We start from the raw sequence: 20,647 nt of genomic DNA on the forward strand, positions 1-20,647 counted from the left end.
GTGGAGGGTACATAAGATTCGGCCTGGCCGAACTTACGGCCGTATATACTTGCTTGATTTATTCTTAATGTTTTGGTAGAATTTAAAAAATATTCCTCTCCAACTAGGGGTTACTTCCCGTGTAAAAATTGGTGGATCTGACCAGATATTATCAGATCTACCGTCATATCTGATTAGATACGGTAGTATATCTAGTCAGATCTGGTCAGATCCGAAAAATGGTAATATCTGATCAGATCTAATTCTAAAGGAATTAGATCTGACCAGATCTCAAATTTGGCCCACATCTAATTATATCTAATTTGATATAATTAGATGTTAATATATCTAATTATATATAATTTGATCTACAAATTCAAAAACCTACCCGTTGCACATAATATTACCGTAAACAATAAAACAAACTGTATTATATTATGTACTATGACTTATATTAATAAAAGTATAACTGAGATCATCATACGTTTCACATATGACTAGGAACTTCAATAAAACAAAGAACTAAATTGTAAGAATTCAATAAAAAAAGAAAAAAAAAAAAAACAAAAACAAAACATCAAAGTGTTCACTATTGGCGCCGTTTGATTTCCCCAAGACGCTGCGACATTGCTCTCTCAACGTCCTTCTTGGATTGTTGCTCCCAATTCCTCTCTTTTGCAACCCGGAACGAAAAATCTAAAGACGGAAAAAAGAATTTATTACTACATTTGAAATTTGTAAGTTTAGTATATATGTATATACTTACCAATAATTGCCTCCCTGGCTTTATAATTAAGAGCAACAACTGGCTCCAATTGACGTTCCAATCCTTGTGCCCTTGGAGGTTGTCCAGTCAGCGTGGCTTTTTTAAGAATGTCTATTTTGAAAACGCCTTCCAACAGCTTCCGCGCCACATGCGACGATTTGTGGGATGTCCCCAACGCCATATTATGGATGATGGCACGACAATAAATATTATTGCCTATGCATATCATCTATAAAGATAAAAAGATTAAACTCCTAGATATGTTGAAAAGAATATAATTTTATGACCTATGTTCATTTATTTTGGCAAGAAACAAGGTGGGTTTTGATCGAAAACCAACAATTACCTTTTCATGAAATTTGCTTCCTAGAAGCTGCTCATCATCATCATCATCACATGTTTGGGAAGATTCTTCTACTGCTGGCAAAGCCTGCGTTTCCTTTAAGGCAACGAGTTGCTCCTCTGTCTCTTTGATTTTTCTTCGTAGAAGAACCATTTCATCTTCCTGAACGAAAAACAATAAAGTTTATAAAAAATATAATACCGAAATACTAAACTTACCTCGTCGCTGGACGTACTTACACGTCTTTTAATATTTTTTTTTATTTGCGATTGCCCGCTGTTTCTTATTTTTTTATTTTTGTACATTCTTATTAAATTTTTTTCTTTATTTTCTTTAATAACGCCAACCAGCTACGCATGTGTGCTTATGTTTCTGTAAATGATTTTCAAAATGGCACTTAATCGACGCACAATGAAACGCCAACGTTTATGTGTACTGTTACAGCCGCAGAAACTGTCGCGCATTTAATGTGTGTATCTAAAGTGGTATTTATATATCAGAGTTGCAAATAATTGTACTATGTGGTACATTTTTTCGATTTTGGCCAAATATGACCCAAACGATGATCTAAAGCAACTACTGAAAAATTCTATTTTACTTAAAATGAAAAAGTATGAATGATAACGTGCAATTTTATTTATTATATTTATATATTAATTATTTATTGCGATTTTATTTATTATATATTATTTATTTTTATGTTATTATTTCTTAAATTAGCCGCAAATGAAAGTTAGTCCAAATTCAAATTCAAAAACGTTAACGTTTGAAAAATGCTAAAATTCAACACTTTTTCAAACATGTTTTTAAAAGAATTAGAGAACATTTCAACTTGAGAAATCCTCAACAGTAGAATTCAATATAATGGTCCTCAAATTAATATACATTTGTAATTAATAATAATAACAAAAAAATAAAAATAATTCTGGCTATGTTTGAAAAATTGTTGAATCGTAGTATATTTCAAATGTTTGATATTTTATTTTATCCGCATTGGGATAGGTGTTGTTGAAACTTATGCCTTAACGCAATGATACGCTTGCGATATTCTTTCTTTCTTCGATAAATAAACAGGCTTGAAATCTTATAACAAAAAAAACTATGTATCTTCATTTTGAAAGTAGGACGAAAGCACTTAAATTTAGGGTACTTTTCAAAATTTCTGTACTTTTCTGTGTGCATTTTTTTCCAACAATGTGAAGATGTAAACAAACTTTTTTATACTACTAATTTGATATGGATTAAAGATATGGAGCAAAAAAGAATATATAGAAAATATAAGTATAATTCTTCGCAAGAGGTAAGTACAACGATACACAAGGAAAAAAATATAACTTGTTTAAATTGGTTACAGATTCCAAGGAGGACATTGCGAAGATGGAAACAAAATATCAGTTCTACATCACAGGAAGACAGCTTGCAATACGAACCAAGCCCAAAGCGGTATAAAGCCTGGGAAAAAGAATCTAAAGCGACAGTAAGTAAATTAAGCCCAATATTCAAATGCATATATTCAAATTCATATATGTTAATTAACTATTTTAGCTTCCTTACTCAACTCGCAAACGTTGGGAAGAACATAATAAGAACTTCATGGGGGAAGAAGATCTAAATTATGAGGAGACTCTAGATAGCAACAATGATGACGAGGTCTATAAGAATGCTTTGTTTTTTGATGAAAATGATACCAGCAGTGAGGAAAATTGGTCGGATGAGGAAGATAATAGCTGTTCAAGTTTGGAAGAACGTGAAGATCAAAATGATGAATATCCAGAAAGTGAATCTGACTCATGCTCCGTTTATAGTTCCACAAGCAATTCACAAAGTGAAGACGAAGAAAGTTTAGAAGAAGATAGCGTTGAATCCTGTATGCTTTATAGAGGCAGTGATATAACGTTGGACCAAGCAGTATTTAATGTCGTGGATATGTGGCTTTCTCAGAACTTAACAAAAACTGCTTTGTTGTGCCAACTTCAGCTTTTAGGAAAGATGTTGCCAGGAGATAATTTGATGCCTAAGACGCTGCACAAATTCTTTAAATATCGCGAGAATAAATTTGATCCCATTTCGATCATTGAGCACTATTATTGCGTGGACTGTCTTGTGTATTTGACAACGAAATCTATTAATATATGCTCGTCGTGCGGAAATGATAATATATGCAATTTCTTCGAACTTGATCTGGTTCAGCAACTGAGGCTTCTATTTGAAACAAAACATATTGGTGATATAATAAAAAAATATAAAAACGAGTCAGAAGAAGGTTGTATTACAGATATTATAGATGGATCAGAGTACAAAAGAGTAAACATGAACAGAAACACATACGACTTGACTCTTATATTATATACAGATGGAATTTCCCTTTCGAAAAGTTCTAAAAGTAACTGTTGGCCGCTTATGTTCACAATTGCAGAGATACCCCCACATTTGCGATCAAATTATATTATAACCATTGGACTATGGTATCACACAGATTTAAAACCCACAATGAATCTGTTTCTGCAACCATTCTGCAATAAATTAAATCAACTTTCCAGAGGTATAAGGTGGTGTGATACCAAAACAAAAAAATACAACATTTCTAAAATACATGCGCCATTGTTTGTAGCTGATGCGCCAGCAAGGTCCCAAGTACAAAACATACTAAACTTTAATGGCAAGTACGGATGTAATCTTTGCGAAATTAAAACTAAGTCATGCAAAAATGCCACACGAACCAGAAATATTCGATTTTACCCATACAAAGAAAATCTACAATTAAGAACAGATCAAAACATGCGCCTTCAAGCACTAAAAGTTGAGAGAGTAAAATTGTTCCACGAAAAAGGCGTAAAAGGTCAAACAATTGTGTCATCCCTTCCCTCTTTAGATTTAGGAACTTGTGTATTTCCAGAGTATATGCATTCGGTTTTGTTGGGTATCGGTAAACAAGTACTAAATCTTTGGTTGACAAAAAAAGGTCCATGGCGAATATCCAAATATATAACTAAGATCGACAAGCGGTTAAAAAATATTCGACCGCTCCAAGCGTTTGCCAGAATGCCTCGTTCACTAAGTCTATTTCAAACATACAAAGCAACTGAAATGTATTATTGGATACTTTTTTACTCAATACCAACGCTTTCCTCAATTCTGCCAGAAGAGTATTACCAACATTGGATTTTGCTTGTTGTATGTTTACATAATTTACTTTTGCGAAAAATCTCAAACAAGACTTTGAAAGATACCGATGTGTTATTAAAGTACTTTGTTAAAGAGTTTCAGAAAATATACGGAAAACATTGTATGACATATAACGTGCATCAATTGTTGCATATGTGCCTGTATGTGGAAAGATGGGGCCCACTGTGGGCGACGTCTGCATTTCCTTTCGAGTCTCACAATGGTGTATTGGCGAAAACTGCACATGGAACTAAGAATTTAGGAAAGGAAATAATGAATAATCTAAAGATATCAGAAGGTGCAATTAATCTGCGCAAAATGTTTGAAGTACCACAATTATCGTTTTCGAAACCACATGTATTTCATACATTTGGAAAAAGTGTAAATTATGAACTGAATTCCCAAGAGTCAAATATTGCAAATACCTATTTTAAAGACTTGAAAACATTAATATTTTTCTCTAGGTGTCAAATAGACAATGTTATCTATACGTCATTACTATACAAGAAAACAAAAACAAATAATTACACAATACGCTTAGTTCATAAAAATGACAAAGAAATATATGGCCACATAAGTTGTTTTTTTATATATTGCAATGAACTTTATTTTTTTTTAAATGTTTTTGATGTTAATCGAAGTAATCGAATACAACATAAAAAAACTAAAACGTTTGTTAGACATATTGTACCTTTTTCTAGTACAAGCACAATTGAAATAATTAAACTTAGCGATGTGGAAGAAATTGAACACGTTGTGCAAATTGAAAACTATGTATGTAAAACGCCAAATAATTTAAAAGTGGTAGTATAGAAAATGTGAAAAATAAAAAAAATTATATTTCCAAAAATAGTGTTTGATTTGTTGTCATACATGTACTATTAGATATGGTCCAATATATGCTAGATGCAATTGGATATGATCCCATATATAAATATATACATTTATATCTTATTAGATATTGTTTATATAATTAGATATAACAATATATATCCTGAGATCTGACATTATATCTAATCATATATAACACTATATGTGTCATATCTATATAGATCTAATCATATCTGCAACCATATATGATCAGATATAATTAGATAAATTTTGATATAATTATATATTACCAGATCCACCGATTTTTACACGGGTTCATAAATTTTCTAAAGAAATAATTTTTTTTTCTCAAAATTTCTATTCTATAAAAATTTTTTGTTAAAATTTCTATTCTATAGAAATTTTTTCTACTTTTATTATTTCCATAGAAAATTTTGTCTAAATTTTATCTTTAAAGATAATTTTGTCCAAATTTTATTTCTATACAAAATTTTGTCAAAATTTTTATTTCACAGAAAATTATGTCAAAATTTTATTTTTATAGAAAATTGTGGCGAAATTTTATTTCTATAGGAAAATAATAAATTTTGTATAGAAATAATTTTTTTACAAAATTTTCTTTAGAAATAAAATTAAAAAAAAAATAATATTTTTAAAGATTTTTCTATAGAAATAAAATTCGTAAATTATATTTCTATACAAAAATTTTGTAAAAATTTTATTTCACAGAAAATTATGTCAAAATTTTATTTTTATAGAAAATTGTGTCGAAATTTTATTTCTATAGGAAAATAATAAATTTTGTATAGAAATAAAATTTTTACAAAATTTTCTTTAGAAATAAAATTAAAAAAAAAATAAAATTTTTAAAGATTTTTCTATAGAAATAAAATTCGTAAAAAAATTTCTATAAGAATAAAATTTTTAAAGATTTTTGTCAAAATTTTCTTTCTAAAGAAAATTTTGTCAAAATTTTATTTCTATAAAAATTGTTTCTCAAAATTTCTATTTTATAGAAATTTTTTCCTATTTCTACTACCAGTATTTCCATAGAAAGTTTTGCCTTAATTTTATCTTTAGAGATAATTTTGTCAAAATTTTATCTTCACATATAATTTTGTCAAAAATTTTATTTATAAAGAAAATTGTGTGAAAATTTTATTTCTATAGAAAAATAAAAGAAAATTGTATAGAAATAAAATTAAAAAAAAAAATTCTTTAAAAATAAAATTTTTTATAAATTTAAAATTTTTAAAAAATTTTCTTTAAAATAAAATTTTTAAAAAATTTTCTATAAAAATAAAATATGTAAGATTTTTCTATAGAAATAAAATTTTGCCATAATTTTCTGTAGAAATAAAATTTATTATTGTTGTTTTTGATCTCATCTTAAAGCCATGCATTAACTAAACTACAAGTGTAGCTTAACCAACAGAGGAAAAGTATGCTTGTCAAATTTATTTGGGCAAAGCCCTATAGACTGCAAGATGGTTGGATGTACAGCTGTTTCGGAATTACCACATTCCTCATCAGCATCATCTACTTGCAGCAAAACTATCAACCAATTATCAGAATAAATTCGGGTAATTCACTCAACCCAAAGTGAACTACACTTGAACCTCCCGAGAAAATTTGCAATAGAAATAAAATTTTTATGTTATAAAATTTTCTTTAGAAATAAAATTTTGCGAAAATTTTCTATAGGAATAAAATTTTGGGAATTTTTTCTATAAAAAAATTGAGAAAAGTTTTTTTATAAAATAAAATTTGGACATGTTAATATATAATTACAAATTTTAAATGTACTTCAGCCTTCATATACAGTACGATAGAAATGAAATCATCCTTGTGTTGGACCAGAAAAAGGTCTCTTTGTTCACAATTAAAAACCATGTTGAACGACGAACAAGAGAACAGAGACTGAGTGGGATAGTAAAAAACGGTGCCAAGGAAAAAATGTGAGGACATAATAAAAATATTCAACTATTATGAAAGAGTATGAACATTAAATTTCAGAGGAAGCATTTTACACAATGGTAAGGAAGATTTTTTTAATATAAAACAAGTATATACAGCAGTAAGTTCGGCCGGGCCGAATCTTAAATACCCACTACCATGAATCAAATATTAGGAGGAAATTTCAGGGAGGTTTGAGGACAGATCAAGCAGAGCAGTTCAACCAGTACACTTCACGAAGATAAATTTAAGAACCATTTTTGTTTGAGTTTTAGAGGAATCATTAACATATCTTGTAAGTGTGTAAAAAATAACGTCTTGATTTGAAATCTTTAATATGTAGATTTTCCCTATGGGGGCTATATCAAAACATGGACCGATACTCACCATTTGTGGCAAACCTCTTTATGGTTCTAAAATACCTATAAATTTCCAATTTCAGGCAAATTGTATATAAACTACGGATTATATAAACCCAAGATGTAAAATCGGGAGATTGGTCTATGTGGGGGCTATACCAAAATATGGACCGATACTCACAATTTTTGGCACACGTATTTGTGGTCCTACAATACCTCTAGATTTCCAATTTCAGGTAAATTGAATAAAAACTGCGGTTTCTATAAGCCCAAGAAGTAAAATCGGGAGATCGGTCTATATGGGGGCTATAGCAAAACATGGACCGATACTCACCATTTTTGGCACACCTATTTATGTTCATAAAATACCTCTAGATTTCAAATTTCAGGTAAAGTGGATAAAAACTACGATTTCTATAAGCCCAAGACCCAAAATCGGGAAGTCGGTTTAAATGGGCACTATATCAAAACCTGGACCGATATAGCCCATCTTCGAACTTGACCTGCCTGCAGACAAAAGACGAGTTTGTGCAAAATTTCAGCACGATTGCTTCATTATTGAAGACTGTAGCGTGATTACAATAGACAGACAGCCCGACAGACAGACAAACGGACATGCTTCTATCGTCTTAGAATTTCTCCCTGATCAAGAATATATATGTTATACTATACATAGTCGGAAATCGATATTTCAATGTGTTACAAACGGAATGACAAACTTATTATACCCCCGTCACCATTCTATGGTGGTGGGTATAAAAATCTAATCTTAGCAATAAAAACATTTTTCATTGCATGAATCTTTGAGATTTGTGCCCCCTTTAAAATTGCAAAAATTGGTCCACATCGGTCAATAATTATATATAGCCCCCATGTAAACCGATTCCCCCGATTTGGCTTGCCGAGCCTCTAAGAGAAGCAAATTTCATCCAATCCGGCTGAAATTTGGTACATGGTCTCTAACAACCACGCAAAAATTGGTCCACATCGGTCCATAATTACATATAGCCCCTATATAAACGGACCCCCAAATTTGGCTTGCCGATCCTCTAAGAGAAGCAAATTTCATCAGATCCGGTTGAAATTTGGTACATGGTGTTGGTATATGGTCTCTAAAAACCATGCAAAAATTGGTCCACATCGGTCAATAATAATATATAGCCCCCATATAAACCGATCACCAGATTTGACCTCCGGAGCCTCGTGGAAGAGCAAAATTAAACCGATTCGGTTGAAATTTGGTACGTGATGTTAGTACATGATATTTAACAACCATGCCAAAAGTGGTCCATATCAGTCCATAGTCATATATAGCCCCCATATAAACCGATCCCGAGATTTGGTTTTGGAGCCACTTGGAGGAGCAAATTTCATCCGAGTCATTTGAAATTTGGTACATTGTGCTAGTATATGACCGTTAACAACCATGCCTAACTAGGTCCATATCGGTCTATAGTTATATATAGCCCTCAGATAAATAGATCCCCAATCACACACAAAATTGGTCTATATCAAGTTCATAATTGTACACACAGAAAACAGATAGGTTCAAAATCGATTATTGTAACGAAAATTCTACATTTACAATCAAATCTCAGTTGTGTCATTCATTTTACTTTATTTACAATCGTTATTTCGTTCCTTCTACCATTTGTTGTTTGTAATACAAGACAATTAGTTGTCTAAACTAAATGCCTCTCTTTTGAAAAATTTTGATCGAATTCGATAGGCACAACCAACCTTATAAAACCTTTGTAACTGTCATTTAGTAGTCAGCACTTTCGTTTGGTACTCACAGCCAAATTCCTTTGAATATATTTTTGAAATGTCAATAAAATTATTACCATCAACGTTGAAGTATAGTGTGTTTTTTTAATATCAAATAACTACAACTGGGGTCTTAGAGCAATATTTCGATGTGTTACAAACGGAATGACAAAGTTAATATACCCCCCATCCTATGGTGGAGGGTATAATAAAATTTAAAAAAAAAAAAATTGTGTAACAAACCAACTTTTGCAAAATATTCTATAGAAACAAAATTTTGACTCAATTTTCTATAGAAGTAAAATTTTGACTAAATTTTCTATGGAAAAAAATATTTCTATAGTAAGAAAATTTTGAATAAATTTATAAATTTTGACCTCAAGCCAAACAAAGAATTCCAAAATTGTAAAATTCCAAAGGTCAACTAACAAAACTAAACAGAAATATAATTTTGACAAAATTTGCTATAGAAATAAAACTTTGACAAAACTTTTTATAAACAACTTTGAAAAAATTTTCTGTCAATATTCCACATATGTATATGGCCTTAAAATAAAATAAAAAAAAATAATTTCGGGCATTAAAATGGATCGATCGAGCCCATCTGCTAGTCTAACATTCTAGGAAACATAAAAAGATAGCCGTAATTGGAAGTTGATTTTCATTTACAATCATGCTATACATCGATCGAATGAATAACGCAATGGAAACTAATTTGCGTAAAAACTTGCTTAGTTACAAAAATGTGAAGTGTTTTAAAAAATTTGGTTTAGTCGGAGTCGAGCAAAATTTGTACGACTTCGACTCCAGCAAAATCTTCAGACTCCGACTCCAAAACTCCTACTCCGGCTCCACAGCCCTGGTTTGGATTATATCAAAAAGTAGTGGATTATGAAAAAGTAGTTTTATTTGTTAATGAAATGTTTACACCAAATTAGCAATTGTTTTTCACCCTAGTAAATTGACATCTCACCATTGTAAAAAGTTTCGGTTTCGAACAGGCCCTAAGAAATAAATACTTTGTAGTATAATTTGGATTTTTTAACGTAAATAGCTTTATTAATTTATCGGAAAACGAGATAGGAAATATATCCCAGTTTTAATTTTATAGATCGTAGATTCGGAACCATTTTCAAAAAAAGTTTGCTTGAAATCAGGGATTTTAACATTCCTTTAAGGATTTTGGCATTGATTCCGAGTGTACGTTTTTAGTGTACGGTTGAGGTTCAATATTCCCAAAATTTTGATTTTCATATTCCCTTCAAAACCGACATTCCTAACATAGATCTTCATGGTCTTATATTTCGCGGGACATTTTCTAAGTGCGTCAGCATACGATTTGTAGTATACATGGATCTATGTGTTCTTTTGGTTTTGATGGTGAGGGGAGAATAACTACTGCAACAACAACAATGTGAAAGTACAACATACCTTTGAAGAATTTTCCTCATCATCTCGCTTCACACCCATCAGTCATGTGGCAATAAATTTTGTGACTGGCGTGTATTCATTGGTCTACAGATGAACATAACATCGTTGTTTCGACTCATACGAATGCAGGGAATTCTCTTTATTTTTTGTTGAATATTTTTGTTCAAGGGGATATTGTAGATATATCCCTCTTATTGAAGCTATAAACTCACTGAGATTAGAAATGGCTGGGGGGATTATATTCAGATATGATCTTGTTTAGGAGGTATATTTTCACTATATATTTAAATAGCCCACTTAAAAAAAAAAATAAATATGAAGTTCGGTTTTATTGGTCCGCAATTTATGAGATTTAATGAAATTTTATAATAATTCGATGCATTTCTTATACAAAGATCATTCACTATCACTTTAGAATCTTATTGAAGACAGCAGCGAAGACAGCAAATGTACACAGGTTTTCCGATAGTTTATATAGTTTATTATGGAAAATAAAAGAAAACATAAAATATTTTATTTTGACATTTATGGTTGTTTCCTATTAAAATTGTCAAATAAAAGGGTAACTACCCTGTAGGAAATGTCAATAGTGAAACAGTACTGACTTACTATTGACTGTGTCGCCAGTACTACTGACGAAATATACCCCAGACAATGTAAAATTCTATTGACATTTAACATGTACTTGTCATTGAGAATGAACTACTGACACAAGAACTACTGACTAGGTGGTACCTTTGGAACCATATGGAGACTTTGGGACCACTGAATCAGTAGTCAATTGTCACCATTTTGTCAACACTTTTTTTTTACCAAATAAAAAGGCGTAAAATTAGATATTAAAATCATATTTATTATGTATATTTAATTAAATTAAATTAATTATGTGTATTTAATTAAATAAATTAAACGTCTAGGCCTTCCTCCTGCAATATACTGAGCAGCTTCTCCAAACACTTTCTGGAAGGCGATGTTTCGATGTACCACTGCTTCAGTTTTTCCCTCAAATTCCGAGTTGGAGTGGGCAAATCAGCTAACTCAAAATCTTCAAAAGTTTCACAATTTTTTTCTTGCAGCACAAAATCACTGAAAGTGCTCTCTCTACAAATTAATTCCTCTTCATTATTTGCTCTATCCCTGTACAATTTTAATTGCTCTTTCACAAGTCTTTTGTAATTTCTTTTATTAATTTTTTAATTCACTTATAAAACTCACTTTTCTTTTTAAACTATTGTCCAATTATTGCGATACCACGTGTTTTCACAACCAAAAAAAGCGAAACAATGAAAAGGAAGAAGAAGCATTGACTCTCACTTGTCATAAATTTCTCTACACATTAAAGCCAGAGAAATAAAGGGTGATTCTTTTGAGGTTAGGATTTTCATGCATTAGTATTTGACAGATCACGTGGGATTTCAGACATGGTGTCAAAGAGAAAGATGCTCAGTATGCTTTGACATTTCATCATGAATAGACTTATTAACGAGCAACGCTTGCAAATCATTGAATTTTATTACCAAAATCAATGGCAGAAAATCCGCTTTTTTATCGACAAATTTTGTTCAGCGATGAGGCTCATTTCTGGTTGAATGGCTACGTAAATAAGCAAAATTGCCGCATTTGGAGTGAAGAGCAACCAGAAGCCGTTCAAGAACTGCCCATGCATCCCGAAAAATGCACTGTTTGGTGTGGTTTGTACGCTGGTGGAATCATTGGACCGTATTTTTTCAAAGATGCTGTTGGACGCAACGTTACGGTGAATGGCGATCGCTATCGTTCGATGCTAACAAACTTTTTGTTGCCAAAAATGGAAGAACTGAACTTGGTTGACATGTGGTTTCTACAAGATGGCGCTACATGCCACACAGCTCGCGATTCTATGGCCATTTTGAGGGAAAACTTCGGAGAACAATTCATCTCAAGAAATGGACCGGTAAGTTGGCCACCAAGATCATGCGATTTGACGCCTTTAGACTATTTTTTGTGGGGCTACGTCAAGTCTAAAGTCTACAGAAATAAGCCAGCAACTATTCCAGCTTTGGAAGACAACATTTCCGAAGAAATTCGGGCTATTCCGGCCGAAATGCTCGAAAAAGTTGCCAAAAATTGGACTTTCCGAATGGACCACCTAAGACGCAGCCGCGGTCAACATTTAAATGAAATTATCTTCAAAAAGTAAATGTCATGGACCAATCTAACGTTTCAAATAAAGAACCGATGAGATTTTGCAAATTTTATGCGTTTTTTTAAAAAAAAAAGTTATCAAGCTCTTAACAAATCACCCTTTATTTGTAGACAATCTGTAGACAAATTATCGACAATGTCACCATAATAGTTGACAAAAGTGGTGACATAGAGACACATGTCCACAGAAAACAAGTAAGGAAAGTCTAAAGTCGGGTGGGGCCGACTATATTATACCCTGTATCACTTTGTAGATCTAAATTTTCGATACCATATCACATCCGTTAAATGTGTTGGGGGCTATATATAAAGGTTAGTCCCAAATACATACATTTAAATATCACTCGATCTGGACAGAATTTGATAGACTTCTACAAAATCTATAGACTCAAAATTTAAGTCGGCTAAATCACTAGGGTGGAACATAATGTTCGTAAAAAACAAGTAAGGAAAGTCTAATGTCGGGAGGAGCCGACTATATTATACCCTTCACCACTATGTTGACAAACATTTGTGTTTCCATCTCAACTACTTCAAATTTGCTGGGAGCTATATAAAGGTTTGCATTTCCAGATACAAATACTTTTAATGGAGACAATTGTTAGTACTTTTACAAAAACTCTAGAATTACAATTCAAATCGGCTAACGCCCTGGGATGAAACACAATGTTAGTACAAAAATATGGGAAATATGAAGCGAGAGAAATTTTAATGCAATTGTACGAAAGAACACTTATGATTTATCAGGACAATTTTAGTAATATTTACAATTTTTGCTACTCATCAGTGGCGATTTTACAAGGATATTGGTTAGATCTCGCCAAGATATGTGGTCAAGTGTGGGTAGTAATATTTTATTTGGCCAAGTCGGGCGATATTTCCCCATGTCGGAGCCTTATTTAAAACTCAACCGTTCTGTGCAAAGCATGGCATTACAGTGTGTGGGATATGACTAAGAAATCATCACAGAATTTTGTGTAAAATGTGGGTATTTTGGCCATATGTGCATAAACCGGAAGAACAAATATATGGAGGCTTTATCTAAATCTGAACCAAATTAGATCAAAATTGAAACACTTAAATATTATATTAAATACGTTCTTCGTGGAAAGTACCGAGTCAATTGGAGGAAAGCTCATTGAAAATGGGTCTAAAATATGAAACAGTCGACCATATTTCCCCAACTCTGGTGTACGTATATATGGATGCTATATGTAATCTGAACCGATTTTGATTAAATTTGACATGCATAGTTAGAAAATAATTCTGCAATCTCTGCAAAATTTCACGTAAATGGGAGTATAACTTTGGCCCCCGTGGTCATATGAGTGTAAATCGGGCGAAAGGTATATATGGGAGCTATATCTAAATCTGAACCGATTTCAACCAAATTTGGCACACATAACGACACCGTTAAACGTACCTCTCGTGCAAAATTTGAAGCAAGTCAGGACAAAACTTTGGCTTTTGAGGCCATATAAGTGCAAATCGGACGAAATCTATATATGTGATCTATATCTAAATCTGAACCGATTTAAATCAAATTCATTGGTAGAATGTCAATTCTACTTTCTGTGCAAAATTTCACGAAAATCGGTAGTAAACTTTGGCCTCTATTGTCATATGAGTCTAAATCGGACGAAAGATATATATGGGAGCTATATCTAAATCTGAACCGATTTGGCTGATATTTTGCAAGTTTTTCGAGACTCATAAAATATTCGGATATACGGAATTTGAAGAGCATCGGTTGATAAACATGTCAATTATGACCAGATCGGGGATAAATATATATGACAGCTATATCTAAATCTGAACCGATTTATTTCAAAATCAATAGCGATTGTCTTTGTTCCAAAAAACGATCCTATGCCAAATTTGAGGACGATCGGACTTAAACTGCCATCTGTACTTTGCGCACAAAAATACATGAACAGACAGACGGACAGCCAGACAGACAGACGGACATCGCTAAATCGACTCTGAATTTAATTCTAAGACGATCGGTATACTAAACCATGGGTCTCAGACTTTTCCTTCTTGGCGTTACATACAAATGCACAAACTTATTATACGCTGTACCACAGTAGTGGTGAAGGGTATAAATATAGGAAACATTTAAATCTGAAGCAATTTTAAGGAAACTTCGCAAAAGTTTATTTATGATTTATCGCTCGATATATATGCATTAGAAGTTTAGGAAAATTAGAATCATTTTTACAACTTTTCGACTAAGCAGTGGCGATTTTACAAGGAAACTCTTGGTATTTTGACCATTTTTGTCGAAATCAGAAGAACATATATATGGGAGCTATATCTAAATCTGAACCGATTTCAACCAAATTTGGCACGCATAGATACAATGCTAATTGTACTCCCTGTGCAAAATTTCAATTAAATCGGAGTAAAAGATTGGCCACTATGGTAAACTTTGGCCTCTATTGTCATATGAGTCTAAATCGGACGAAAGATATATATGGGAGCTATATCTAAATCTGAACCGATTTGGCTGATATTTTGCAAGTTTTTCGAGACTCATAAAATATTCGGATATACGGAATTTGAAGAGCATCGGTTGATAAACATGTCAATTATGACCAGATCGGGGATAAATATATATGACAGCTATATCTAAATCTGAACCGATTTATTTCAAAATCAATAGCGATTGTCTTTGTTCCAAAAAACGATCCTATGCCAAATTTGAGGACGATCGGACTTAAACTGCCATCTGTACTTTGCGCACAAAAATACATGAACAGACAGACGGACAGCCAGACAGACAGACGGACATCGCTAAATCGACTCTGAATTTAATTCTAAGACGATCGGTATACTAAACCATGGGTCTCAGACTTTTCCTTCTTGGCGTTACATACAAATGCACAAACTTATTATACGCTGTACCACAGTAGTGGTGAAGGGTATAAATATAGGAAACATTTAAATCTGAAGCAATTTTAAGGAAACTTCGCAAAAGTTTATTTATGATTTATCGCTCGATATATATGCATTAGAAGTTTAGGAAAATTAGAATCATTTTTACAACTTTTCGACTAAGCAGTGGCGATTTTACAAGGAAACTCTTGGTATTTTGACCATTTTTGTCGAAATCAGAAGAACATATATATGGGAGCTATATCTAAATCTGAACCGATTTCAACCAAATTTGGCACGCATAGATACAATGCTAATTGTACTCCCTGTGCAAAATTTCAATTAAATCGGAGTAAAAGATTGGCCACTATGGTCATATGAGTGTAAATCGGGAGAACGATATATATGGGAGCTATATCTAAATCGGAACCGATTTCAATATAATTTGGCACACTTGACTACACTACTAATTGTACTCCTAGTGCAAAATTTCAACCAACTTGGGGTAAACTCTGGCTTCTGGGACCGTATTAGTCCATATCGGGCGAAAGATTCATATGGGAGGTATATCTAAATCTGAACCGATTTCAATAAAATTTGGCACACTTGACTACAGTACTAATTGTTCTTCTTGTGCAAAATTTTAAGCAAATTAGGGTAAAACTCTGGCTTCTGGGGCCATATAAGTCCATATCGGGCGAAATATATATATATATATATATATGGGAGCTATATCTAAATCTGAACCGATTTCTTCCAAAATCTATAGGAATCTATTGTGAGCCAATATAAACTTGACGTATTTCTTTCAATTTTGCATTTAAAAAACCTGAGCACCCCTCATTTTGAAGGTGTGTGTGTGTAGAATGTTGCTCCTATTTTGATTTTGGAATTCACTCTTCAGTTGTCAAAATGCCGTCCAAGCAAGAAGAGCAGCGTATCAAAATTTTGCTCGCGCATCTCGAAAATCCGAGCTACTAGCACGCAAAGCTGGCACAATCGCTAAAAGTTGCCAAATCAACCGTTACAAATGTTTTTAATTACATTTGTTTGGGGATCGTTTGTCGACAGCCAGGAAGTCGGGATCGGGGGGAAATCGAAAACCGGAAGCCGCTGAGACGACAAAGAGAGTTGCCGGTAGTTTCAAGCGAAACCCTAACCTCTCCTGCCTTTCCTGAAGAAACACGGTTGTTCCGTACTGTTTTGGCCGGATTTGGCATCTTGTTATTACGGTAAAAAGGCCATGGAGTGGTACTCCGCCAGCAACGTGCAGGTGGTTCCCAAGGACAAGAACCCTCCCAACACGCCAGAGCTCCGCCCAATTGAGAAATACAGGGCTATTGTCAAGCGGAACCTAAAGAAGACCAAAAAAAAAAATGCTAAGGACGAGCAGCAGTTCAAGGCAAACTGGCTTTCTGCGGCGAAGAAGGTGGACAAGGTGGCTGTACAAAATCTGATGGCAGGTGTCAAGCGTGAGCCCGGCAATTCGGATTTGGAAAAGCGAAAGCCTAACTGAATATTTTTCCTGAATTTTATACTAATTGAACTTGAAAAAGAAATTTAATTTGATTTTTTAAATAAACGATTTCACCGATTTACATGCGTTTTCCCTTGACCAAATTTTGACCTTATCACCCTTTATGCACTATCTTATAATACCCTGTTCCACAGTGTGGCGCAGGGTATAAAAATCTTTGGCGCCAAATCATGGTCATTCTTACTATGGGTTAGTTCATTTTTCATAAAAAATAGTAAACTTTTTTTTTCGGCGTAGAAGGGAAAGGGGTACCTAGAAAAGGGCTTAGATGCACACAGAAAAAATAAAATAGGATTTTTTGTATGTAGCTTTCCATCGCATCGATTCCAGGTCAATAATATGCGTACAATATTCTACATGGCGCTTCAGCAATTATTGTATTAAGTATCAAAGGGACAATTTCTCGCTTTATCAATAAATGAACTCGAGACCAATTAGCTCTAAATTTCTCTTCCTCTAATATTTGACCAAGTGTATATTAATAATTTTTCGACAACTTTTTCGTTTTTTTTTCACTCTGACTTATTGGCCAACTATTTTTGATTGGTTGTAGGGAAACGTACTTAGTTGTATGTACTTGACGTCATTTCAATATCGAATACACGAAAATTAAATTATCTTTAATGTCATGATGACACCATTAAATCCCCCCCTATTTTGGTGTTTATCGTCGTTGGTGACGATAGTGTAAATGTCATAGTCAATGAAATATTCTGTTTGTGTCACATTATGTGCGGATTTTTATACAGGCGAAAGTTTTAAAGCTCCAGGCCATCAATGTAATGACGTTTGAATTACCTTCGGTTTTTATCACACGCATGATGGAGGATGGATGGCTGGGATGATATTTTTGAGATACTCGTATTGTGGTGAAATAATCAACAGTTTCGGATTCAGTCAGCTTCAATGGTCATCAGTTACAGATTAGGTTGTTACATAGAAATTGCATTTATTGTGAGAATCGTGCGTATACGTATTTGTAGCCCATATAACTACGTGATAGGGATATAATAGCCTCTATGGAATGAGATTTGTTAAGATTATAGGTTATAGAGGTGTGCGCGTGACCAAGGCCGTATTCAGGGGGTGGTGAGGGGGATCAAACCCCCCCCCCCCCCCCGAAATGAATGAATATTTTTATATAAATAAATATATATTTTTAGCTGCATAGAAAAAGATGTTGAAGAAAAGCTGGAGGTTTTATTTTGAAAAACGCTTACCTATAAAACTTGCACAAATCATAGAATATTAGTTGAAAAGCCCGTCAAACGACGGTCGAAAAAAACAACTTGTTTTTGTTCTCGCACCACAAATTTCATTTTTGGAAAATGCATTTCTGCTTTTTATGTGGGTTTGTTGTTCTTTTTGTGAACATGACTTACCATGTTTGGCCATAGCAACAACAACGAAACAGCCAAACACACATGTGTAAATGAAATGGCGCAAAACCTGCATAATTCAGCGATGGAAGCAATAAAGAGATATTTCCAAACGTGCACATTCTTTTAAAAATTTTGGTCACTTTGACAGTTACTCAGGGATGGAAAATACAATTTTTAAGAAAGTACAAAAATGGTATTTTTTGAGCGGAAAATTTCACTGGAAAATTATTGTCAAGAAAGTAAAAATTATTGTCAAGAAAGTAAAATTTTGACAAAATTTTCTATATAAATAAAATTTTGCAAAAATGTTCTATAGAAAAAAAATTTTGCAAAATTTTTTCCATAGAAATAAAATTTTGCAAAAATTTCCTATAGAAATAAAATTTTTACAAAATTTTCAATTGAAATAAAATTTTGACAAAATTTTCTATAAAAATAAAATTTTGCAAAAATTCTATATAGAAATAAAATTTTGACATTTTCTACCGAAATAAAAAATCGATTGACTATGTCTTTTACAAAATCGAGATTTTCTTCCCACATGAACATGTCTGTTTTGCCATATTTGTAAAAGACTATTAGCAAATAAGGTTGATAAAGACTTTCTCAAAATATTAAAATATTTTGTCAAAGCTATTGTACCATAAATCTGATATCGACTCAAAAATGTATACACAAAAGGTACTAAATCATTCGCGGGGGTACTACGGTACTGACCGGGGTGAAAACGTTTTGAAAAAAGTACTATAGTACTGCATTTTCCATCCCTGCAGTTACTACGTGCTCATCCGAACGTTCATTTTCAACAATGAAGAGATTAAAGACGTATCTTAGAAATTCGACTAGCGAGAGTAGACTCAAAGGATTGGCATTAATGTCGGTTCGTCGCCGAATAAATGTGCCGACTGAAGAAGTCATTGATTTATTTGCTGCCCAAAAAGCCCGTCGGCTCAATTTAATATTATAAAAATATTGTATACATACCTATGCATAAATAAAATTTTCTACACATGAGATTATATGAATATTTCTTTTTTTAAGTTGAATCCCCCCCGAATTAAAATCCTGGCTACGGCCTTGCGCGTGACTGAAATTTCACTCACACTCACGCACATTCACGAAGCAAAATATTTATTCACGCATGTTCACGCATATTCACGATATGAAAACCACTACTCACGCACGAACTACTTTTAAAGACGTTCACGTTCAAGCCCGATTCACGACAATTCACGTGATTCACTACAAATTCACGAGACTCACGATATTTTCCAAACTGAAATCAGCAAAGGTAAAAAAATTCAAAAATAAAATACAGTTAGAGAGTTAAATTAATTTCAGTTAACATACGAGTGTGAATTAAATCTTGATTATTTTCGTGAACGTGATTTTGCAGAAATTTTATTTAACGGACATTCACAACCCGATTATATTTCTCACGCACGACATATGTTATTTATTTTAGTCCCATTCACGCACATTCACAAGAGTTGCTTTGGATTTTGTTCACGACTCACGTGATTCACGCGTGTTAAGAGAATTTCGTGTCACGCGCACACCTCTACTGTCACGCGCACACCTCACTACCGATGTCCACTTAGAAGGACATTCGAAAAAGACACCAAATTCTATTTTCCCACTTAGTTTCGATTTATTTCTCGACGTTATTTTAAAGTAGAGACTTTAATCTCAATAAGCTATAAATATTGTCCACATTGGGAAGATCTAAAATAAATTTTTATAAACTTCTTTAACAATAAACGAAAAATACGAAAATTTGAGAAAATTTTTCTACTTTATGTTGCTAGTAAATGAACATTTATACAAAATTTATAGCTGCTACTTTTACGGGTTCTTTTTATACCCTCCACCATAGGATAGGGGGTATGTTAACTTTGTCATTCCGTTTGTAACACATCGAAATATTGCTCTAAGACCCCATAAAGTATATATATTCTGGGTCGTGGTGAAATTCTAAGTCGATAAGCATGTCCGTCCGTCCCTCTGTTGAAATCACGCCAACTACCGAACGAAACAAGCTATCGACTTGAAACTTGGCACAAGTAGGTG

The 20,647-nt window shown here is 33.0% G+C and overlaps 2 protein-coding genes across 2 annotated transcripts in view; both read right to left on the reverse strand.

Moving 5' to 3' along the window:
- Calx (sodium/calcium exchanger 3) overlaps positions 1-20,647 on the reverse strand; it is a 640,265-nt gene that overhangs the window by 443,025 nt on the left and 176,593 nt on the right. The gene's annotated exons all lie outside the window — the stretch shown is intronic.
- On the reverse strand, positions 569-1,510 carry LOC142233354 (uncharacterized). Its single transcript, XM_075304254.1, has 4 exons — positions 1,307-1,510; positions 1,092-1,250; positions 746-974; positions 569-675 (listed from the first exon to the last, which is right to left on the reverse strand). The coding sequence occupies exons 1-4, from the start codon at positions 1,391-1,393 to the stop codon at positions 569-571; spliced, it is 582 nt and encodes a 193-aa protein (XP_075160369.1). The 5' UTR covers positions 1,394-1,510.

Source organism: Haematobia irritans, chromosome 1 (assembly GCF_050003625.1).
Source record: "Haematobia irritans isolate KBUSLIRL chromosome 1, ASM5000362v1, whole genome shotgun sequence".
Classification (NCBI taxonomy): Eukaryota; Metazoa; Arthropoda; class Insecta; order Diptera; family Muscidae; genus Haematobia; species Haematobia irritans.

Excerpts from the sequence above, each read along its gene's own strand:
- LOC142233354 (XM_075304254.1), bottom strand. The coding sequence starts at position 1,393 with ATGTACAAAAATAAAAAAATAAGAAACAGCGGGCAATCGCAAATAAAA. Across the intron at positions 975-1,091 it reads GAAGCAAATTTCATGAAAAG|ATGATATGCATAGGCAATAA; the intron begins GTAATTGTTGGT and ends TTATCTTTATAG. Across the intron at positions 676-745 it reads AGCCAGGGAGGCAATTATTG|ATTTTTCGTTCCGGGTTGCA; the intron begins GTAAGTATATAC and ends TTCCGTCTTTAG.